We start from the raw sequence: 19036 nt of genomic DNA on the forward strand, positions 1-19036 counted from the left end.
TGCCTGAGTCTGTGGTGATAGGGTTTTTTGTCTGAATAAGAAAATCAGGATTTGGCCATAATGAATTTGTACTCCCAGTGGAGTCTTCCCACTGACTTTTATAGGATTGGGGTTTGGCCCACAACAGATGGGACATGTTGCAGCATATTGATCAGGGGAGGTGCACATTGAGACATGCATAGTGTGAAAAAGCACCTATCTGTTCCTATTTCCAGTCTCCTTTTCCAAACTCAAGCTTTCAAAGTTTCAGAAGTTTTTTCTACATATCCTTTAACAAAATGGGAGCTGATCTCTTGCAGCTCCAATTGTCTCCTGCTACAGTTATTTGGTGCTCACGGTCACTTTTTCACTGAGTGCTTGTGGTATCCTACAGATTTTTCTTCCCCTCACTAACCTGGTTGGGGTTGCTGATAGTGGGGCAGCTGTCACAAGCATCACCAACACCGTCGTTATCCCCGTCCTTTTGGTCCCGATTGGGAACCCTCTGACAATTGTCCAAAAGGTTCTTAATACCTGGAAAAATCATCGATATTAGTTAAAATTATTCCCTAGGTTTCCAAATGTGTGTATTTTCCAAATGCATCCGTTTATGTATTTTCACAGAATACAGCATTTCTGTTCAGCCATCACCAATGCCTGCAGCAGTTCACTTGGGGCACAGTATGTGATTACATCATAAACATTAACAGCAAATCTGTTTTGTTCCTGTGTTAATCAAGGTTAGGAGCATCTCACGAAAGACATTGCCTTGCATTCCATTTTCCTGCACACCTCACTGTGTTCTGTCCCCATACCGCATAGTTTGTATCACGTGACATTTCATCCCTATTACTATATTTAAGGGGACTTGATTTTCTCCCAAGCCCCACGCAGCAATGAGAATAAAATGTTGCATGACAGAGATCTCTTGGGCATTCAGGCAGGAGGCAGTCAGTTGTGGTAGGATGTGGTTGGGCCTGTGGATTATTGTGAAGAGGTTTGGGGTTTTTTGCTGTTAGTATTGATAGTCCATTAAAATGTTCAATAGCCTTTTAATTGTATGAATTATTGTGGCGTTTAACTGTTACACGGTGCCTGGGACTTGGGGTGGAGCAACAGCCCCCCCCATATTTACATAAAATAAATAAAAATGGCTGCAACTAGAAGTTGCTTGCAGAGATGGAATATGTGATCTCTGACAAAATCTCACATGAGAAGATGTTTGACCAAGTGATGTCGTCCCCAAATTTGCTGCATTTTAGTCTAAGGCTTGGTTACACTTGCAAGTTAGAGCACATTAAATCAGCCCTGGGCACCATAACTTCTGAGGTGTCCACACTGGCAAGGCACTTAGAGAGCCCGGACCCTGCAGCTGGAGCGCTCCTGGTAATCCACCTCTATGAGAAGCATAGATCTTGCTGCACCCTGGCTGGAGTGCCAGGGTGTCAGTGTGGATGATGTGTTGCACTACTGTGCTGTGATTAGCCTTCAGAAAGGTTCCATAATCCCCTGAAGTCATGTGGACCCTCTGGTCATTGTTTAGAACTCGGCTGCAGACATGTGGATATCCCCTTTCAAAGCTCCGTTTCTCCGTTTCTGATGCATCTGGCAAAGTGGGTATTCACCCATGAAAGCTCATGCTCCAATACGTGTTAGTCTATAAGGTGCCACAGGATTCTTTGCTGCTTTTAAAGATCCAGACTAACACGGCTACCCCTCTGATACTTGGGTTTTACACAGTATCTCTGGGTTACCCCATCACTGTTGGAAACTAGAACTAAAGTATTCAGCCTTAGAGATGCCTAAAATCTGGTGACAAATATCCTCTCTAAGGCCTTGGCTACACTGGCACTTTACAGCGCTGCAACTTTCTCGCTCAGGGGTGTGAAAAAACACACCCCTGAGCGCAGCAAGCTACAGCGCTGTAAAGCGCCAGTGTAAACAGTGCCCCAGCGCTGGGAGCACGGCTCCCAGTGCTGTAAACTAATCCTCTCGGATTAGTGCTGGGAGAACTCTCTCCCAGAGCTGGCGCCGCGACCACACTCACACTTCAAAGCACTGCTGCGGGAGCACTCCCGCGGCAGCGCTTTGGAGTTTGGAGTGTAGCCAAGCCCTAAGGCTATGCCTACACTACAGGGGACACACTATACTAGTGTATGCCATTCAGAGATGTGAATAAACTACCCACCGAGTGACAAGTTACACCAACGTGAGCACTGGACGGCGCTATGTCGGCGGGAGAGCTACTGCTGCTTGCAGGGGCTGGAGTAGTTAAGCCAAGGGCCTGTCGACTTAGAGCGGCTACATTAGCGAGTTTACAGTGGTGCAGCTTGTGCAGCTACGCCATTGTAAACACTAGTGTAGCTGTGCCGTAACACACAAAACATGCTGGGTGATTTTAAAGAATTAAGTGAAGATTTATCAACCATCTCCATCCATGTCATCATCACAGGCGTCTCCTTTCCCATCACCATCTGTGTCCCTCTGGTCATTATTCAAGACTGTGCGACAGTTGTCACAAGCATCTCCAAAAATATCTTGATCACTGTTCCTCTGGTTAAGGTTTGGCACCAATACACAGTTATCCTAAAAGGGAGACAAACACAAATTCCCTTCTGTTAGGATTATTTGACTCCAGTAAGAATTTAACTCTCATTTATACACTCTTTTGCAGATGGAAATATATTATTGTAAATAGCTTGGCATTCTATGTGGTCAATAAATCGGGAACAGATTCCACTGGTCCTATGCCAACTTTCAGTTTTTATATACAGTGTGTGTGTGGATGAGAGGTATTACTGTCCAATGTGCATAAGGGTTTGTTCATAACTCACTTTTGGTTCTCATTTCACATGCGTCCATTTAAACAGTCTGCCTTAATATGCCAGTTCTCTTATTTAATGTGTTCTATTTCAGGGTCTGAATTTCAGAATGCACGCTGCTTCAATCCATTAGGACAGTGGCTTTCAACCTGTAGTCTGTGGACCCGTGGGGGTCTGCAGATTGTCTAACATTTCCAAAGGAGTCTGCACCTTCATTTGAAATTTGTTAGGAGTCCACAAATGAAAAAAGGTTGAAAACTACTGCATTAGGAGAAAAGCCAGCTCCCCCTACTGGTATATCCTCAAACCAAGACTCTGCTTGGCAATTTGACTTTTTCACCCAGAAAAGCGTGAATTCCAGTTTTAACATGTTTTCTAATTTGGTATTAATTCCGCAAGGGGGGACAATGACAAGGAGGCAGCACTTTCCTCTTCTGTGCATCCCTCCTGAACACCTGGGTTCTCATCCTCTCTTCACCCAGAGATGGACAGGACAATAGGGCCCTACGTTAATTTACAGTATCAGCTGTGTATTATTGTTAATGCAGGTTCAGCACTGTGAAGGTGCCAAAGCAATTCCACAGTTAGCACTGCATTAGGATTTTCATTTAAAGCAAAAATTACATTTTTTTTGTTGTGACGTTGCACTCCATATGACTATATTCACACTCATTAGCATATTTTCATAAAATGTAACTGGAATATGCTTCATGCAAAAGGTCTCTTGTAAGGTATCATTACAAAGCTTATAATCTACTGAGTGTGGTCATCCAATTTGTATAAATGTATAATTCTTGTATCTGAAACTAGAAATATGAAATATAACTGAGGTCCTATTGTAGTTATGCAAAGTGTGGGCCATTAATGGTGATTTAGAATCTTGATGGCTCCCATCAACTAGGACAATTGACTGTAGATGGCTCTGTTTACTTGCAAGGCTTCCTGTGAGTCAGGCTGGGAAGAATGAAGGCTTGGGGTCTCACAGGACATGTGACCATGTCACCTGGTAGTGGAATCCATCTTAAACCTGGTGCTTTTCCATTTAGAAGGAGGGGTGGGGAACCAGAGACAAAAGATTCCTGCCTTGTGCAAAAGGTATATAAGGGGGTGGAACAGAAAAAAAGGGACTGCAGTCATGAGAAATCCCCTAGCTACCACCTTAGCTGTAAAAAGGACTGTGCCAGGGGACAGGATTGGGCCCAGACTAGAAAGGAGTCTAGTCTTTGAAAGAAGCTTATTGGAACATCTCTGAGGGTCAGGTTTCATCTGTAATCAGTTTCTTACTGTATTAGGCTTAGACTTGCGTGGTTTTGTCTTATTTTGCTTGGTAATTTACTTTGTCTGTTATTACTTGGAACCACTTAAATCCTAATTTTTTATATTTAATAAAATCACTTTTTACTTATTTATTAACCCAGAGCAAGTAATTAATACCTTGGGGAGCAAACAACTGTGCATATCTCTCTATCAGTGTTATAGAGGGTGAACAATTTATGCATTTACCCTGTATAAACTTTATACAGAGTAAAATGGATTTATTTGGGGTTTGGACCCCATTGGGAACTGGGTATCTGGGTGCTGAAGACAAGAGCACTTCTTAAGCTGTTTTCAGTTAAGTCAGCAGCTTGTGGGGGGCGTGGTTCAAACCTGGGTCTGTGTTTGCAGCAGGCTAGTATGTCTGGCTCAACAAGACTGGGTACTGAAGTCCCAAGCTGCCAGAGAAAACGGGCTCAGAGGTAGTTTCAGCACATCGGGTGGCAGTCCCAAGGGGGTTTCTGTGACCCAACCCGTCACATTTGTTATGCACCAATAACACAGTGAATTGTCCCAAACTGACTGCACTTACTCTTTGAGAACCTGGCCTGATTCAAAGCACTTTGAAATCACTGGAAAGGCTCCTGTTAACTGCTGTCGGCTTTGGACCAGGCTCTGAGTAGAGACTGAATTCTCACGCCGAACTATTCATTATTTGAGTTATAATAACTCTTAAAGGGGCTTCTAAGTTCTTTTTCTGGGGATGAGACTAACTTTATTGCCACTCCCTCTGGCAAATAAGCTCCTGGGTGTTTTTGAGATTTTAAAATTGTTTTGCTGTAACAAAATCTGAGACATGGGCTACTTTCATTGTTAATTTAACACTGTTAATATATCCCCCTATGATGGGGTGTCAACCCCACACAGGACTGGAAGGGGTTAAGGTGGCCAGGTAGGTCTATTTAACTCCACAGGCTGCACCTGGAGGAAGAGCCAGGGAGTTGATTGCAAGCAGGTTCAGCTGTGCAGTAACAGGCAGGGCCTATAAAGCCAAGAAGTTGGCACCGGACAGGGACTGCTGCTGGCAATGGGGTTGCCAGGTGTCTGACCTTTGACTGGAGGGACTAGTCAAAAAGGGGCCTAGTGGCTCTGGTCAGCGCCGCTGACAGGGCTGTTAAAAGTCCTGTTGGTGGTGCTGCCTGGCAAAGGCAGGCTAGTCCCTACCTGTCCTAGCACCACGCTGTGCCCCCGAAGGGGCTAGCAGGTCCGGCTCCTCTGCAGGGTGGCCACGGGACTCCGCATGCTGCCCCCACCCCGAGCACCAGCTCCGCACTCCCATTGTCTGGGAACCGCAGCCAATGGGAGCTGGAGGGGGTGGTGCCTGTGGGTGAGAGCAGCGCACGGAGCCTCCTGGCCCCACTACCTAGGAGCCAGACCTGCTGGCCGCTTCCAGGGCGCAGTGCAGTGCCAGCGCAGTGCAGTGCCAGCACAGGCAGGGAGCCTGCCTTAGCCCTGCTGCGCCCTTGACCGGGAGCTGCCGGAGGTAAGCCCATGCCCCAACCCCCTGCCCCAGCCCTGAGCCCCCCAGAACCCCTCCTGTGCCCCAAATCCCTCATCCCTGGCCCCACCCCAGAGCTCACCCCCCCATCCCAGACCCCGTACTCCTTCCTGCACCCCAATCCCCTGCCTCAACCGCCTCCCACACTTTGAATCCCTTGGCCTCACCACCCCCCCAAGCCTGGAGCCCCCTCCTGCACCCCCAAACCCCTTATCCCCAACCCAGAACCTGCACCTCCAGCCATAGCCCTCATCCCTTCCTGCACCCCAATTCCCTGACCCAGCCTGAAGCCCCCTCCCACACCCTGAACCCTTCATTTCTGGCCCCACCCTAGAGCCTGCACCCCCAGTTAGAGCCCTCACCCTCACCCTCTCACATGCTCCAGCCCAGTGAAAGTGAGTGAGGATGGGGGAGAGCGAGCCACCGAGGGAGGGGGAATGTAGGGGGCGGGGCCTCATAAGGGGCAGGGCGGGGCCTTGGGGCAGGGGTGGGGCTAAGGTGTTTGATTTTGTGTGATTAGAAAAGTGGCAACCCTAGCTGGCAAAGGGCAGTCACTCCCTGGGAAGAGGGAGGAGGGCTTGAGGCTGGTACACCCAGAGCGAGGAGGGAAACCAGGAGTTGTAGGAAGCAGTCCAGGAAAGGAGCAGTGTGTGCTGGGAGAGGAAAGCCCAGAACTGCTGGGTTGAGGGTCCCTGGGTTGGAACCTGGAATAGAGGGCAGGCTGGGGTTCCCTACCCACCACTGGGGAAATGGCACTGGTGGGGCAGTGAACTGAAAGAGTGCCGGGGTCACTGGGAGTGACAGAGACTTTGAAGGCCTACATCCTGAAGTTGGGAATGCTGAGTGACCTGGACAGAAGGCTGACTCATGAAGAGGATCCTGCAGCTCCTGAAGCAAGATAAGGGTTGCAGACCAGAGAGAAAGATGGAGTGACAGTGTACAACCATGGGAAGGGGTGTTGACCTTGTGAGCTAATCCCCAGAGCAGCCAGGAAGAGGCACCAGACAAGTGGTGAATGGTGGACTCTGTGACACTGCTATTGGATGGATGGATGCTACAGAATCTAAGCTTTAATTTAAATAAAAACAAGAGTGCCTAGCTCTCATGGTTGGTTGTTCAAGAAACCCTTGGAAAAAAATGAACATGTAAATAAATGCAGAGTTGTCTTCCTCAATATGTGGACAGCCTCTAAAAATAGTTCTGGGAGGTGAGACCTGCCCAATTCATGAAAATGGAACTTTTATGTCTGAAACATAGAGGTGAAAATTTCAATGTCAACATTAACTATTTCACTGCTGAGACAAGGTGCGTGAGGCAATATCTTTTTATTGGACCAATTTCTGTTGGTGAGAGAGACAAGCTTTCAGGCTATACGGAGCTCTTCAGGTCTGGGAAAGATACTCGGTGTCAGAGCTAAGAACAAGATGGAGCAGATTGTTTAGCATAAGTAGTTAACACGTATTCTAAGGCATGGTCATAACACAAAAAGTGGGGCTAGTGCAAGGGTGGGCAAACCTTTTTTCTTGGCCTGAGGGCAGCATTGGGTTTTGGAAATTGTATGGAGGGCGGGTTAGGGGAGGGGGTTGTGGCCCCGCCCCCCCAGGACTCCTGCCCCATCCAACCCCCCCCCCCGTTCCCTGATGCCACCCCCACTCCCTGCCCCCACCACCGCATCCAACCCCTCCTCTCATTCCTGATGGTCCCCTGGGACCTCGGCCCCATACAACCACTCCTTCTCTCTGTCCCCTGACTGTCCTGGGAACCGCCAGCCCATCCAACCCCCCCCTTCATTCCTGACTGCCCCCCACCCCGGGACCCCTACCCCATCCAACTATCCCTTCTTCCTGTCCCCCTGACTGCCCCCTGCTGGCCCATTCAACCCCCCTCCTTCCTGACTGCCCCCCATGACCTCTGCCCCCATTCAACCCCTCTGTTCCCCACCCTCTGACTGCCCTGACCCCAATCCACACACCCCCAAACTCCCCTGCCCTCTATCCAACCCCCCTGCTCCCTGCCCCCTTACCATGCTGCCTGGAGCACCAGTGCCTGGCTGCACTACAGCCGCACTGCCCGGCTGGAGCCAGCCACGCCGTCGCCAGTGCGCAGCACAAAGCACCGGGTCAGGCCAGGCTCTGCAGCTGTGCCACCCCAGAAGCTTGCACCCTGCCACCCGCAGCATTGCACCAGCAGTGGTGCAAGCTGAGGCTGCAGGAGAGGGGGAACAGCAGGGAAGGAGCCCGGGGCTAGCCTCCCGGGCCAGGAGCTGGGCAGGAGGGTCTTGCGGGCCGGATGTGGGCTATAGGTTTGCCCACCTCGGGGCTAGTGGATTGTAGGTTGTTGTAATAAGCCATAGATCCAATGTCTTTATTAAGACCATGATTTTTAGTGTCTAGCAAAGTTTTCATGAATTTAAGCTCCCAGGCTTGTCCTTTGAAAGTGTTGTGCAGGTTCCTTTGTGTATCTTAGGAAGCATGTTAAAGGTCACTGGGGTGGGTTTGTAGAGTTTCTCTTGGAGTTGTTTGGGGAAGGATTTGATTATATCCTTAAGTTTCTGGGTAAATTGTGGTGTGGGGTCTTCTTTGAGTTCTCTGTAGCAGTGGTTCTGAAAGCTGGTCCACCGCTTGTTCAGGAAAAGCTCCTGGTGGGCCGGGCCAGTTTGTTTACCTGCCGCGTCCGCAGGTTCGCTGCTCCAGGCCAGTGGGGGTGGAGGGAAGTGGCAGCCAGCACATCCCTCGGCCTGCGCTGCTTCCCGCCGCCCCCACTGGCCTGGAGCGGTGAACCGCGGCCAATGGGAGCCGTGATCAGCCGAACCTGTGGACCTGGCAGTTAAACAAACCGGCCCGGCCCACCAGGGGCTTTCCCTGAACAAGTGATAGACCAGCTTTCAGAACCACTGCTCTATAGTACGTGGTGTCAGAGAGTTGTCGGTTGGCCTGATCTTGTATCTAGCTGTGACACTCTTAGTGCCTTTCCCAGACTTGAAGAAGAGCTCTGTGAAAGTTTGAAACCTTGTCTCTCTCACCAATTGAAGTTGGTCCAGTAAAAGATATTACCTCACCCACCTTGTCTCTCTAACATCCCGGGACCAACCACTACTACCCCAATACTGCAAACAACAATGGAAGATATTTAATTACATGGTCACATAGTATTTTTTCCATTGGAAATTTGTCATTAAATAATTGTAATCTTAATGACATTAAATTGCTAGTAATGTAGTATCATAAAAATGAGGAGGTTAGTTAAATAGAAATTAAAGGGTACAGTTCCAAAAGTGAAATCTCTGCAAGCTGCATGGAAACTTTTTCAAGACACCATAATAGAGGCTCAACTTAAATGTATACTCCAAATAAAAAAAATAGTAAAAGGACCAAAAAAGAGCCACCGTGGCTAAACAACAGAGTAAAAGAAGCAGTGAGAGGCAAAAAGGTATCCTTTAAAAAGTGAAAGTTAAATCCTAGTGAGGAAAATAGAAAGGAGCATAAACACTACCAAATGAAGTATAAAAATACAATTAGGAAGGCCAAAAAAGAATTTGAGGAACAGTTAGCCAAAGGCTCAAAAAGTAATAGCATTTTTTTTTAAGTACATCAGAAGCAGGAAGCCTGTTAAACAACCAGCGATGATTGAGGTGCTAAAGAAGAACTCATGAATGACAAGGCCATTGCAGAGAAACTAAATTAATTCTTTGCATCAGTCTTCATGGCTGAGGATATGAGAGAGATTCCCAAACCTGAGCCATTCTTTTTAGGTGACAGATCTGAGGAACTGTCCCAGATTGAGGTATCATTAGAGCAGGTTGTGGAACAAATTGATAAATTAAACAGCAATAAGTCACCAGGACCAGATGGTATTCACCCAGGAGTTCTGAAGGAACTCAAATGTGAAATTGCAGAACTACTAACTGTAGTCTGTAACCTATCATTTAAATCAGTTTCTGTACCAGATGACTGGAGGATAGCTAATGTGACACCAATTTTTAAAACAGGCTCCAGAGGTGATCCCAGCAATTACAGGCCTGTAAGCCTGACTTCAGTACCAGGCAAATAGGTTGAAACTATAATAAAGAACAATATTGTCAGACATATAGATGAACATAATTTGTTGAGGAAGAGTCAACAAGGTTTTAGTAAAGGGAAATCATGCCTCACCAATCTACTAGAATTCTTTAAGGGGGGTCAACAAGCATGTGGAACAAGGGGATCCAGTGGATATAGTGTACTTAGATTTTTCAGAAAGCCTTTGACAAGGTCCCTCACCAAAGGCTCTTATGCAAAGTGAGCTGCCACAGGATAAGAGGGAAGGTGCTCTCATGGATTGGTAACTGGTTAAAAGATAAGGAAACAAATGATAGGTATAAATGGTCAGTTTTCAGAATGGAGAGAGGTAAATAGTGGTGTCCCCCAGCGGTCTGTTCTGGGACCAGTCCTATTCAACATATTCATAAATGATCTGGAAGAAGGGGTAAACAGTGCGATGGCAAAATTTTCAGGTGATACAAAATTACTAAAAATAGTTAAGACCCAGGCAGACTGCAAAGAGCTACAAAAGGATCTCTCAAAACTGGGTGACTGGGCAACAAAATGACAGATGAAATGTAATGTTGATAAATGCAAAGTAATGCACATATAAAATGATGGGGTCTAAATTAGCTATTAAAGAGATTTTGGAGTCATGAATAGTTCTCTGAAAACATCCACTCAATGTGCAGCGGCAGTCAAAAAAACGAACAGAATGCTGGGAATAATTAAGAAAGGGATAGATAATAGGTCATAAACTATTATGTTGCCTCTATATAAATCCATGGTACACCCACAGCTTGAATACTGTGTGCAGATGTGGTTGCCCCATCTCAAAAAAGATATCTTGGAATTGGAAAAGGTTCAGAAAATGGCAACAAAAATGATTAAGGGTATGGAACGGCTTCTGGATGAGAAGAGATTAATAAGACTGGGACTTCTCAGCTTGGAAAAGAGATGGCTAAGGGGAGATATGATTGAGGTCTATAAAATCATGACTGGTGTAGATAAAGTAGATAAGGAAGTGTTGTTTACTACTTCTCATAACACAAAAACTAGGGGGCACCAAATGAAATTAATAGGCAGCAGGTTTAAAACAAATAAAAGGAAGTACTTCTTCACATAACGCACAGTCAACCTGTGGAACTCCTTGCCAGAAGATGTTGTGAAGGCCAAGACCATAATAGGGTTCAAAAAAGAGCTAGATAAATTAATGGAGGATAGGTCCATCAATGGCTATTAGCCAGGATGGGCAGGAATGGTGTCCCCAGTCTCTGTTGCCAGGAGCTGGGAATGAGCAACAGGGGATGGGTCACTTGATGATTACCTGTTTTGTTATGTTCTTATTGGTAGATTGGAGTTAAGGTTGTTTGTCACAGTGTGATTTTTCAGATCTTTGACGTGAGCATCGTATAAATAGAAATGAGTGCATTAGAGAAGATGCTGGTGAGTACAGGTGGCTAAATGTAGTGAGGGCAGTGAGACATGCCTAGGAAAATGATACTGTATTAGGTTTAGAAATGTCCCACCTTGCGCCAACTTCATTCCATCCTATTTGCACAAGATCCCAAACCTGAACCATGTTCTATGTCTGTGTATAGTACCTCTTCATTAGGAATTCCATCTCCATCTGCATCCTCATCACAGGCATCTCCGAGTCCATCGCCATCTGCATCTTCTTGTCCTGAGTTTGGAACAAATCTGCAGTTGTCCTAAGCAAAAAATAAACCCAAGAAATATGACCAGCATTCCACAACATTACTTGAAATCTCTCTCCTGAGGGCTGGCTGACTTTTTTTTTTTTTTTTTTTTACTATTAACCTGAAAAGTTTCTTAATGAAATATATTTTAAACAAAATAAACATAAAAGAACTTGCAAAAGTGTTTTACACATTGTAGTGTTTCCCCCACTGCCTCTTCATGCCCCCCACTATCACTCCCCTGGGTGATTAAAAAGAATAAGTCTCCTACCTTTCTGCAGCTATCAGCAGAGCATGGGAGTTTTTCATCAGGATAGCCATCAATGTCTATGTCCTTTCCACAGATATAGCCATCACCAGCCCAACCAATGCCACACTACAAATGAAAACACTATTATAGAGCCACAGAAAGACTGAAGTTTCCACTTTGCAAACATGTACAGCAATGCTCAAGATGGGACCCTAGGTCAGTTTCAGAAAGGATCCATATGCAGTGCAGGAGGCACTAACATTTATAATGATATATTCAAGCATACATCGCTATCTGTTAAGGTAGGCATCGAGATTTAGCTCCAAACTTAAAATGTATCTGCTAATTTTGGATTGCCAGCTTCAGACACTGATTTTCAGAGGCGCTGAGTACCCACAACTCCAAATGACTCCAGCGGGTGCTCAGATCCTCAGGGCCTCAAGGTGATCATCCAAAATTAGTGGTTGCTTTTGAAAATGTAGGCAATTAGTGATCCGAGGTGAAGCAGAGGTCAACAGTCTCCCTGAAAGATGATAAAATGCAAACACTGGAAAAAGAGAGCCAAAATATGTAACACATATTCTGAGGGCCAGACTTTCAGAAAGAGAAGCCTGAACTTTCTCTGGAATATTTTACACACAATTATTTGCACTAGCAAATTGGGCATTTCTGCATATGAACATTTGTTAAGTATCTAAATTGCGATCAGTTCTCAAAAATACCTAATTTGTGGATACAACTGCTGAAACTGCACACTCAAATGTGTGGATAAAATTGCATGTGGACTTCAGACCTTTCCTGACTGTCCTCAGCACCAATATCTAGAAATCTCTGTTACAGACATTTGAAGTATCCCAGTTTTTTCTTTGAAATAAATGTACTTAAAACTGAGATTCACCTAGAGGGCCAGAGAGTGAGGACAGCAGAATCAACATCAGGAAAAATGTCTGATTTAGCTTCAGGCCCCAGAAGAAAATTGCAGAGCATATGTGGTATTCATATGCAGGATCAGTCCCTTGCTTCTAGAGTGATGAGTTGGATGAGCTGCAAAGATTGAGGTTTGGCAAGGGAGCACCTCTGGTCACACTCTACTAGGGCTAGCTTCCTCATGCTGCCCCACTAATGTATTTCAATCTTGGTTTAGAGTTGCTACCTCCCAGAGTAGAAAGGGCAGTAAAGTCTATATATGTACTGTGTCCTTGGCCTCTCTACTGAGAGTGCCATCTAGCAAACCAGATAAATACTAGCTGTCATGGTGTTTTGAGGGTGTTGAAACATATCCATAGAGAATTAGACTAAAACCAGCAGGTTATTTCACAGAGAGAAGTGAAAAGTGCTGTATCTCATTGGTTGGCCCAAGCAGATTTGTGATCTCTGTAGACACAGAACTTATAAACTCTTGCTACAAAAAGGGGCTCTGAAATATTGCAGTATTCTAGAGACCCTGCCCATAGAGCAGACATCTTTAAAGACACGGAATTGAGCTCTGCTGCAGTGAATCTCCAGCCACCTGATTCCTTCTACTACATCTCTTTAAACAAAGACAAATAGGTTTAGAATGAAAACGTTCAACATAACAGGGAATAGTCTTTTGGCATTTCAGATTACTTTAACCAATATCAAATTTAAATGACTCCTTCACTATCGGATGCTTGCATACAAAAATAGAAATACTTCTAGATAAATAGATCTGTCCAACCTTTTCATTACAACAGAAACAAAACCCTCATAATCCCTTAAATATACCATAAAGAGGAACAATACAGATCTTTATTTAATGCAGTAGGCATCGGTTGTGATGTTTTCATCCTTTTAGACACAGTGGGGGAACTGCTGTACCTGGTGTATGAATTCCTTGATATTAGTCTTCCTTGTGGCAAAATAAATGAACTTCACTTGAGATTCTGCCTGTACAAAGGCTACACTGTTAGGACCATTGTATTTAAGGTTCCATCTACACTAAAACTTCTGATTGAGTTTGTACCCCTTTAGTGGCACAGTTTGTGCCCACACGTTGCATGACTATTAACTACAGCAACCAGCTATGTGTCACCCTTGCCAGAGATCTGATCTGACGTGTTCAATCTTCAAGTAATCTGGTCAGAACACTATCATCTCATTATGTAGACAGGAGCCCATAACCACACTTAAATACCAGAAAACTTTCTTCACAGCTCACTGGACAGCAGGACATGGCCAGAGATCTGCAGAAAAGGACCTAGGGGTTACAGTGGACGAGAAGCTGGATATGAGTCAGCAGTGTGCCCTTGTTGACAAGAAGGCTAATGGCATTTTGGGCTGTATAAGTAGGGGCATTGCCAGCAGATTGAGGGACGTGATCATTCCCCTCTATTTGACATTGGTGAGGCCTCATCTGGAGTACTGTGTCCAGTTTTGGGCCCCACACTACAAGAAGGATGTGGAAAAATTGGAAAGAGTCCAGCAGAGGGCAACAAAAATGATTAGGGGGCTGGAGCACATGACTTATGAGGAGAGGCTGAGGGAACTCGGATTGTTTAGTCTGCAGAAGAGAAGACTGAGGGGGGATTTTGATAGCTGCTTCCAACTACCTGAAAGGAGGTTCCAAAGAGGATGGATCTAGACTGTTCTCAGTGGTACCTGATGACAGAACAAGGAGTAATGGTCTCAAGTTGCAGTGGGGGAGGTTTTGGTTGGATATTAGGAAAAACTTTTTCACTCAGAGAGTGGTGAAGCACTGGAATGGGTTACCTAGGGAGGTGGTGGAATCTCCTTCCTTAGAGGTTTTTAAGGTTGGGCTTGACAAAGCCCTGGCTGGGATGAATTAGTTGGGAATTGGTCCTGCTTTGAGCAGGGGGTTGGACTAGATGACCTCCTGAGGTCCCTTCCAACTCTGATATTCTATGATCCACGTGATGCTGATGCTCTGTGCGCATTGATATTTGGCACACTTTGCCACTGCTATCTGAGCTGCTATCCTGTACGGTCTCAGCAGAAAAAGACTTCCCAGAATTCAATCATACAAATGCTGCTAGGCAGCATGGTAAATGTAGCCACCCAGATTTGGCTACCACCTAGATGTACTGGAGTGGGGGGAGTCTGCTATCTGGACACAACTGGACTGTTTGTAACTGGGTCAAATGAGTGTGTCATACTCTGGTTACAAACACACTTTTTTACTGATCAAAGTGTACACAGGCCCTAAAACATCCTGCTCATTGCCTCAGTAGGACTGTTTTTTTCCTAGTTTCTCTGGAGTGGCCTAAAATATATCCTATCAGCAACTTACAGTACATGAAATCTCTCCTTGTTTTTCTTCAATACACCGTGCATAAACACTGCATGGGTTCAAGGCTCGATTTCTGCAGCTTTTCTCAGCCTTGCATCCTTTGACCTGGTCTCCAGTGTAACCGGGTTTGCATGGGCCGCAGCGGTAAGAACCCTGTAAAGACAATCAGTCATTTGCACGAGTGTGTCTGTGATTTGCCTCACACTGCTTACGATGTGCAGGCTCAGTTTCATGTTCACTGTGGCATCTTGCTAGCAACTTTTGTGAACAGACATGTTGGACTAAGTGCTGTCAAACATGTGAGACTGACAGTTGTGGAGGGACCAAAGTCCCCTATTTATCCAGAGAACAAGTAGAGTACCAGCAACCGCCCACACTTCTCTACAGTGCCCTGTGAATGTCCTTAAAACCTGCTCAGGATGAGCCACCTTTAAGATGGGAGAGGGATATTACAATCTCCTTGCCTGTTCATTCTTTGCTGAGCTCTTGTCTATACACACATTACACTAGTTGACCTCAATCAATTTAACCAGTGCAAAGCATGTGTGGACACTTTTATTTTGGTATAAATCAGCCTTGTTTTGGTTTAGCTTCACTTAATTGGGAACAAGTTTTAAGCTAAACTGAAATCGGCTGCTCTTAAGCTAAAATAAATGTGTCCACCAAAAGTTTTTTCTGGTTTTGCTTAAATCAGTTTAAAAACTGACTTAAGCTAAACCGGTACAACTTCTGTCTGTTGACAATGCCTAGGATTTGACATAAATTAGATCAAAATAAGCCTTGTTTAAGCTGACATAAGAGTGTCCATGCAGCCTTTTGCATTGGCTTAACTAAATCAGCTTAAAATAGCACCGTAAACTACATCAGTTTGACTTTCTTACGTAAACCAGCCCAGAGATTCCAAGCAAGAATGTTGCAGTTAGAGCCTTTGCTACTGATGGTGGGTATTGTGGTGTGGACAGGTTTACTAATGGGTTATAATAAGCCCACACAGGCATTTCATTTGGTCTTGAGCTCTCTATTCCCTCTGCTTAGTTATTTTTAATCTTTTACTGTCTGGGAGGGAAAAAAAAATAAAAACGTCAGCTAAAACCCCACCATAATCAATAATAACTTTCAACATTTTCAAAGACAAAGAAAGGGAACAAATATATATGTACATAACTAGACATGCAGCCCTATGTGTTAATAACGAGTCTTTGTTTCATTAGGAGTTCCAGATGACTTCCTAACACTTAAGCAGCAAAGCTTCATGGGTGACCTGTTAGAGTTGACCTAGTCCAGGTGGACTGGAAAAGCATACTCATAACCCACATATGGAGTATTTTGTCTCTACCAGGAAGTACATGGGTTTTGTCTGGATTTGTTCAGGATTTTCACCGTCTGTGCTATCTGATTTCATGGCAGTAAGCCATACAGTTTGAACGTGGAGATAGGCGGAGAACTGCATAAATCAAATAATCAATGAGTGGTCGTTTAGAAAATTGGCAGCTAGCTTAGATCTGCATGGGGTTAGGACTGTATGAAATCCAGTGCTTTGTGCAATTCTTTCCCCCCCTTAATTAAAGTTGATGGGTTCAGTTCATCCAGGCTCAGAACTCCTGAAATCTGCTAGTTACTTTGAATTTGCACAATGTATTCTGAGCTGTATCATGGCTCCGAATCCAATGGTGCCACATAAACCTTATCACAACCTTGTGTGGGCCAAACAGATTCTACATATTTTAATAAGATTTAAAGTCACCTGTATTGATTTATATTTTAAGTTAGGTCGTTTCTAGGTAAATATTGTCTATTTACACATTTGTGTAAACTAAAATGATGTCAATATGATGATAAAATGCTAATGAATTAGCTGTTAGTGTATTGCATTGAAGTAGGTCACGGGCCTTATGAAATGCTCTGGTGGGCCGTGTATGGCCCACAGGCCAGAGGTTGGGCACCCCTGAGTTAAACAACCTTTAAAGCAGCATTTCCTGACACCGATGATACTGACTGGAGGCAGGGCAGAAAGACAGTCTGTCCCACTCATGAGCTTCTCAAGAACTGGCTTATCCAGAGGCCCACTTATTTCCCTAAAGACTGCATGAAAAAGGGTTGAAGATCTCTAAAGGATGCCTGCTCTAGTAACAGGACAGAAGATGCATCAGATAGAAATGCTGTAGATCTTTTTTAAAAAAAAAAAAAAAAAAAAAGGAAGATATTCAGATGGGGAGTGGGGTTTAGTAACAAAATACTTCATTTATGTAAAAGTACCTCACCCAGAGCTTGCAGTTTGATATCACCAGAAGCACTCAGTAAACTTAAATATTTAAATGTGGAGGTTCTCTTATTCTTTCTGTGTGAGTATACTTAGCTATACACAGCAGACCATCTCACAGTGAAACAGCATTTAGCAGTAGGGTGAAATGGAGTGAAAGGCCCAAAATGCATTAAAAGGAGCTTCCACTCCTTTTCTCCTCCTTTCACTCCTCTCATTCCACTTTTAGTTCCACTCTGCTCACTCTTCTGTAATATAGCAGTTACATTTAACACCTATACTATTTGGTAGCTGTATCATTCCTCCTCTGCCCTGACTTCCCCTATATACTATGGCAATTGAGAAAGATGGAGAGGTTGCCCCTACTTACAGGGCACCAGGCGGAATTGCTGGCTTCCAGTCTTGTTACATCTACTCCCAGTGGGGAGTGAAGATGTATCTTTTCAGAGGATGCTCCACCGCAAACACTTGCACAATTGCCAGAACTCCCTGCAACTGCAGGGGATGAAGGGAAGACTGCCATCATTGCTGGGTGAAGAGGAGAGGATGGAGTTCATGAAGCCATGCTAATTGTTCATTAAGCAATGGTTGTTTTAACTTTTAGGGAGGAGATGGGATTCTTCTTTATCTTTAGATAGAGTCAAAAGATATACTACAGAGGTCATCTCAAGCCAGAACAACAGATCCAAATCACAGCCTGATGTAAATGATCATTTTTTGAAAACAGTAAATGAAAGGGTACTTACCATGGTGTTTATGCACTGGGAATTTGGAACGCATCCTCCATTTTGGCCATTATTACATTCATCAATATCCAAGCAGACCTAATACAACAAAATAAGGAGCCTATAATAAAAAACTAGTGAACCTTAGCTCCAAGTGTGAAGGGAAATCACTCACTGACCACCTTCAAAAGCTTTGGAAACATGAACAAGCATGTTCAGTATGGCATTCAACCTACATCAGAAATTGAGGAAGGCAGGTCTAGGGTTTAGGATGCTGGCCAGTGACCCAGGAGACCTGGATTCACATTCCTGCTCCACTACAGACTTCCTCTGTGACTGCGGAAAAGTGACTTGGTCTCTCTGTGCCACCGTTCCGTCTGTAAGGTGGGGGTAGTGGTACTTCCCTACCACACATGAGTGTTGTGAAACTAAATCAATTTTTGTTTGGTTTAATATAGCCAATATTTTTAGAGTCAGTTTAATTACAAAGAACTTCTTCCCAGTTAATTGACCTTGTGCCAAAAGTCATTATGCAGATACCACTTCTGAGATATGCTATAAAAAAGGAAGAAATGCATTAACTCAGCCTCAGAGGAAATCTAATTTGGCCCTATAAATAAAGTAGAATTAACTTTTTCTTTTAAAATTACTTATTTTGTGTTTTATCTGTGATGGAAAAGCAGACTAATCTCTTAACAATTGCAAACAAAATGGCCACTTATAATAGCATAGAGCAGCGGTTCTCAAACTGTGGGTCGAGAGGGACCCTAAAGTGGGTCACGGCCCTGTTTTAATGGGGTCACCAGGACCAAAGCCAGAGCTGAGGGCTTCAGCGCTGGGCAGCAGAGCTCCAGTTACAGACCCCCTACCTGGGGCTGAAGCCCTTGGGCTTTGGCTTTGGCCCCCTATCTGGGGCAGTGGGACTTGGGGCGGGGAGGGGCTTAGGCTCGGGTCCCCCCTCCTGGGGTCGTGTAGTAATTTTTGTTGTCAGAAGGGGGCCATGGTGCAATGAAGTTTGAAAACCCCTGCCATAGAGTCTGTCCCAAAATAATGCCCTGTTAAATAACTTCCTACACATTGGTGAGGTAACAAAACATATTACTATGTACAGTGTGGAAGAACCAATTACTAAATTGTCTCACCTATATGCTCTGTTGCTTTTTTAATCTGTTTGTGATCCTTCTGAGAAACTCCTATAGAA

General features: G+C 44.8%; 1 protein-coding gene across 1 annotated transcript in view; it reads right to left on the reverse strand.

Moving 5' to 3' along the window:
* THBS4 (thrombospondin 4) overlaps nucleotides 1–19036 on the reverse strand; it is a 71996-nt gene that overhangs the window by 15797 nt on the left and 37163 nt on the right. The window contains exons 9-14 of the mRNA XM_045022034.1: nucleotides 17857–17934; nucleotides 14851–15003; nucleotides 11604–11708; nucleotides 11237–11344; nucleotides 2406–2565; nucleotides 395–513 (exon numbers count right to left, since the gene is read on the reverse strand). Coding sequence (XP_044877969.1) covers nucleotides 395–513; nucleotides 2406–2565; nucleotides 11237–11344; nucleotides 11604–11708; nucleotides 14851–15003; nucleotides 17857–17934 — 723 coding nt within the window. The remainder of the gene's footprint in view (nucleotides 1–394; nucleotides 514–2405; nucleotides 2566–11236; nucleotides 11345–11603; nucleotides 11709–14850; nucleotides 15004–17856; nucleotides 17935–19036) is intronic.

Source organism: Mauremys mutica, chromosome 6 (assembly GCF_020497125.1).
Source record: "Mauremys mutica isolate MM-2020 ecotype Southern chromosome 6, ASM2049712v1, whole genome shotgun sequence".
Taxonomy (NCBI): Eukaryota; Metazoa; Chordata; order Testudines; family Geoemydidae; genus Mauremys; species Mauremys mutica.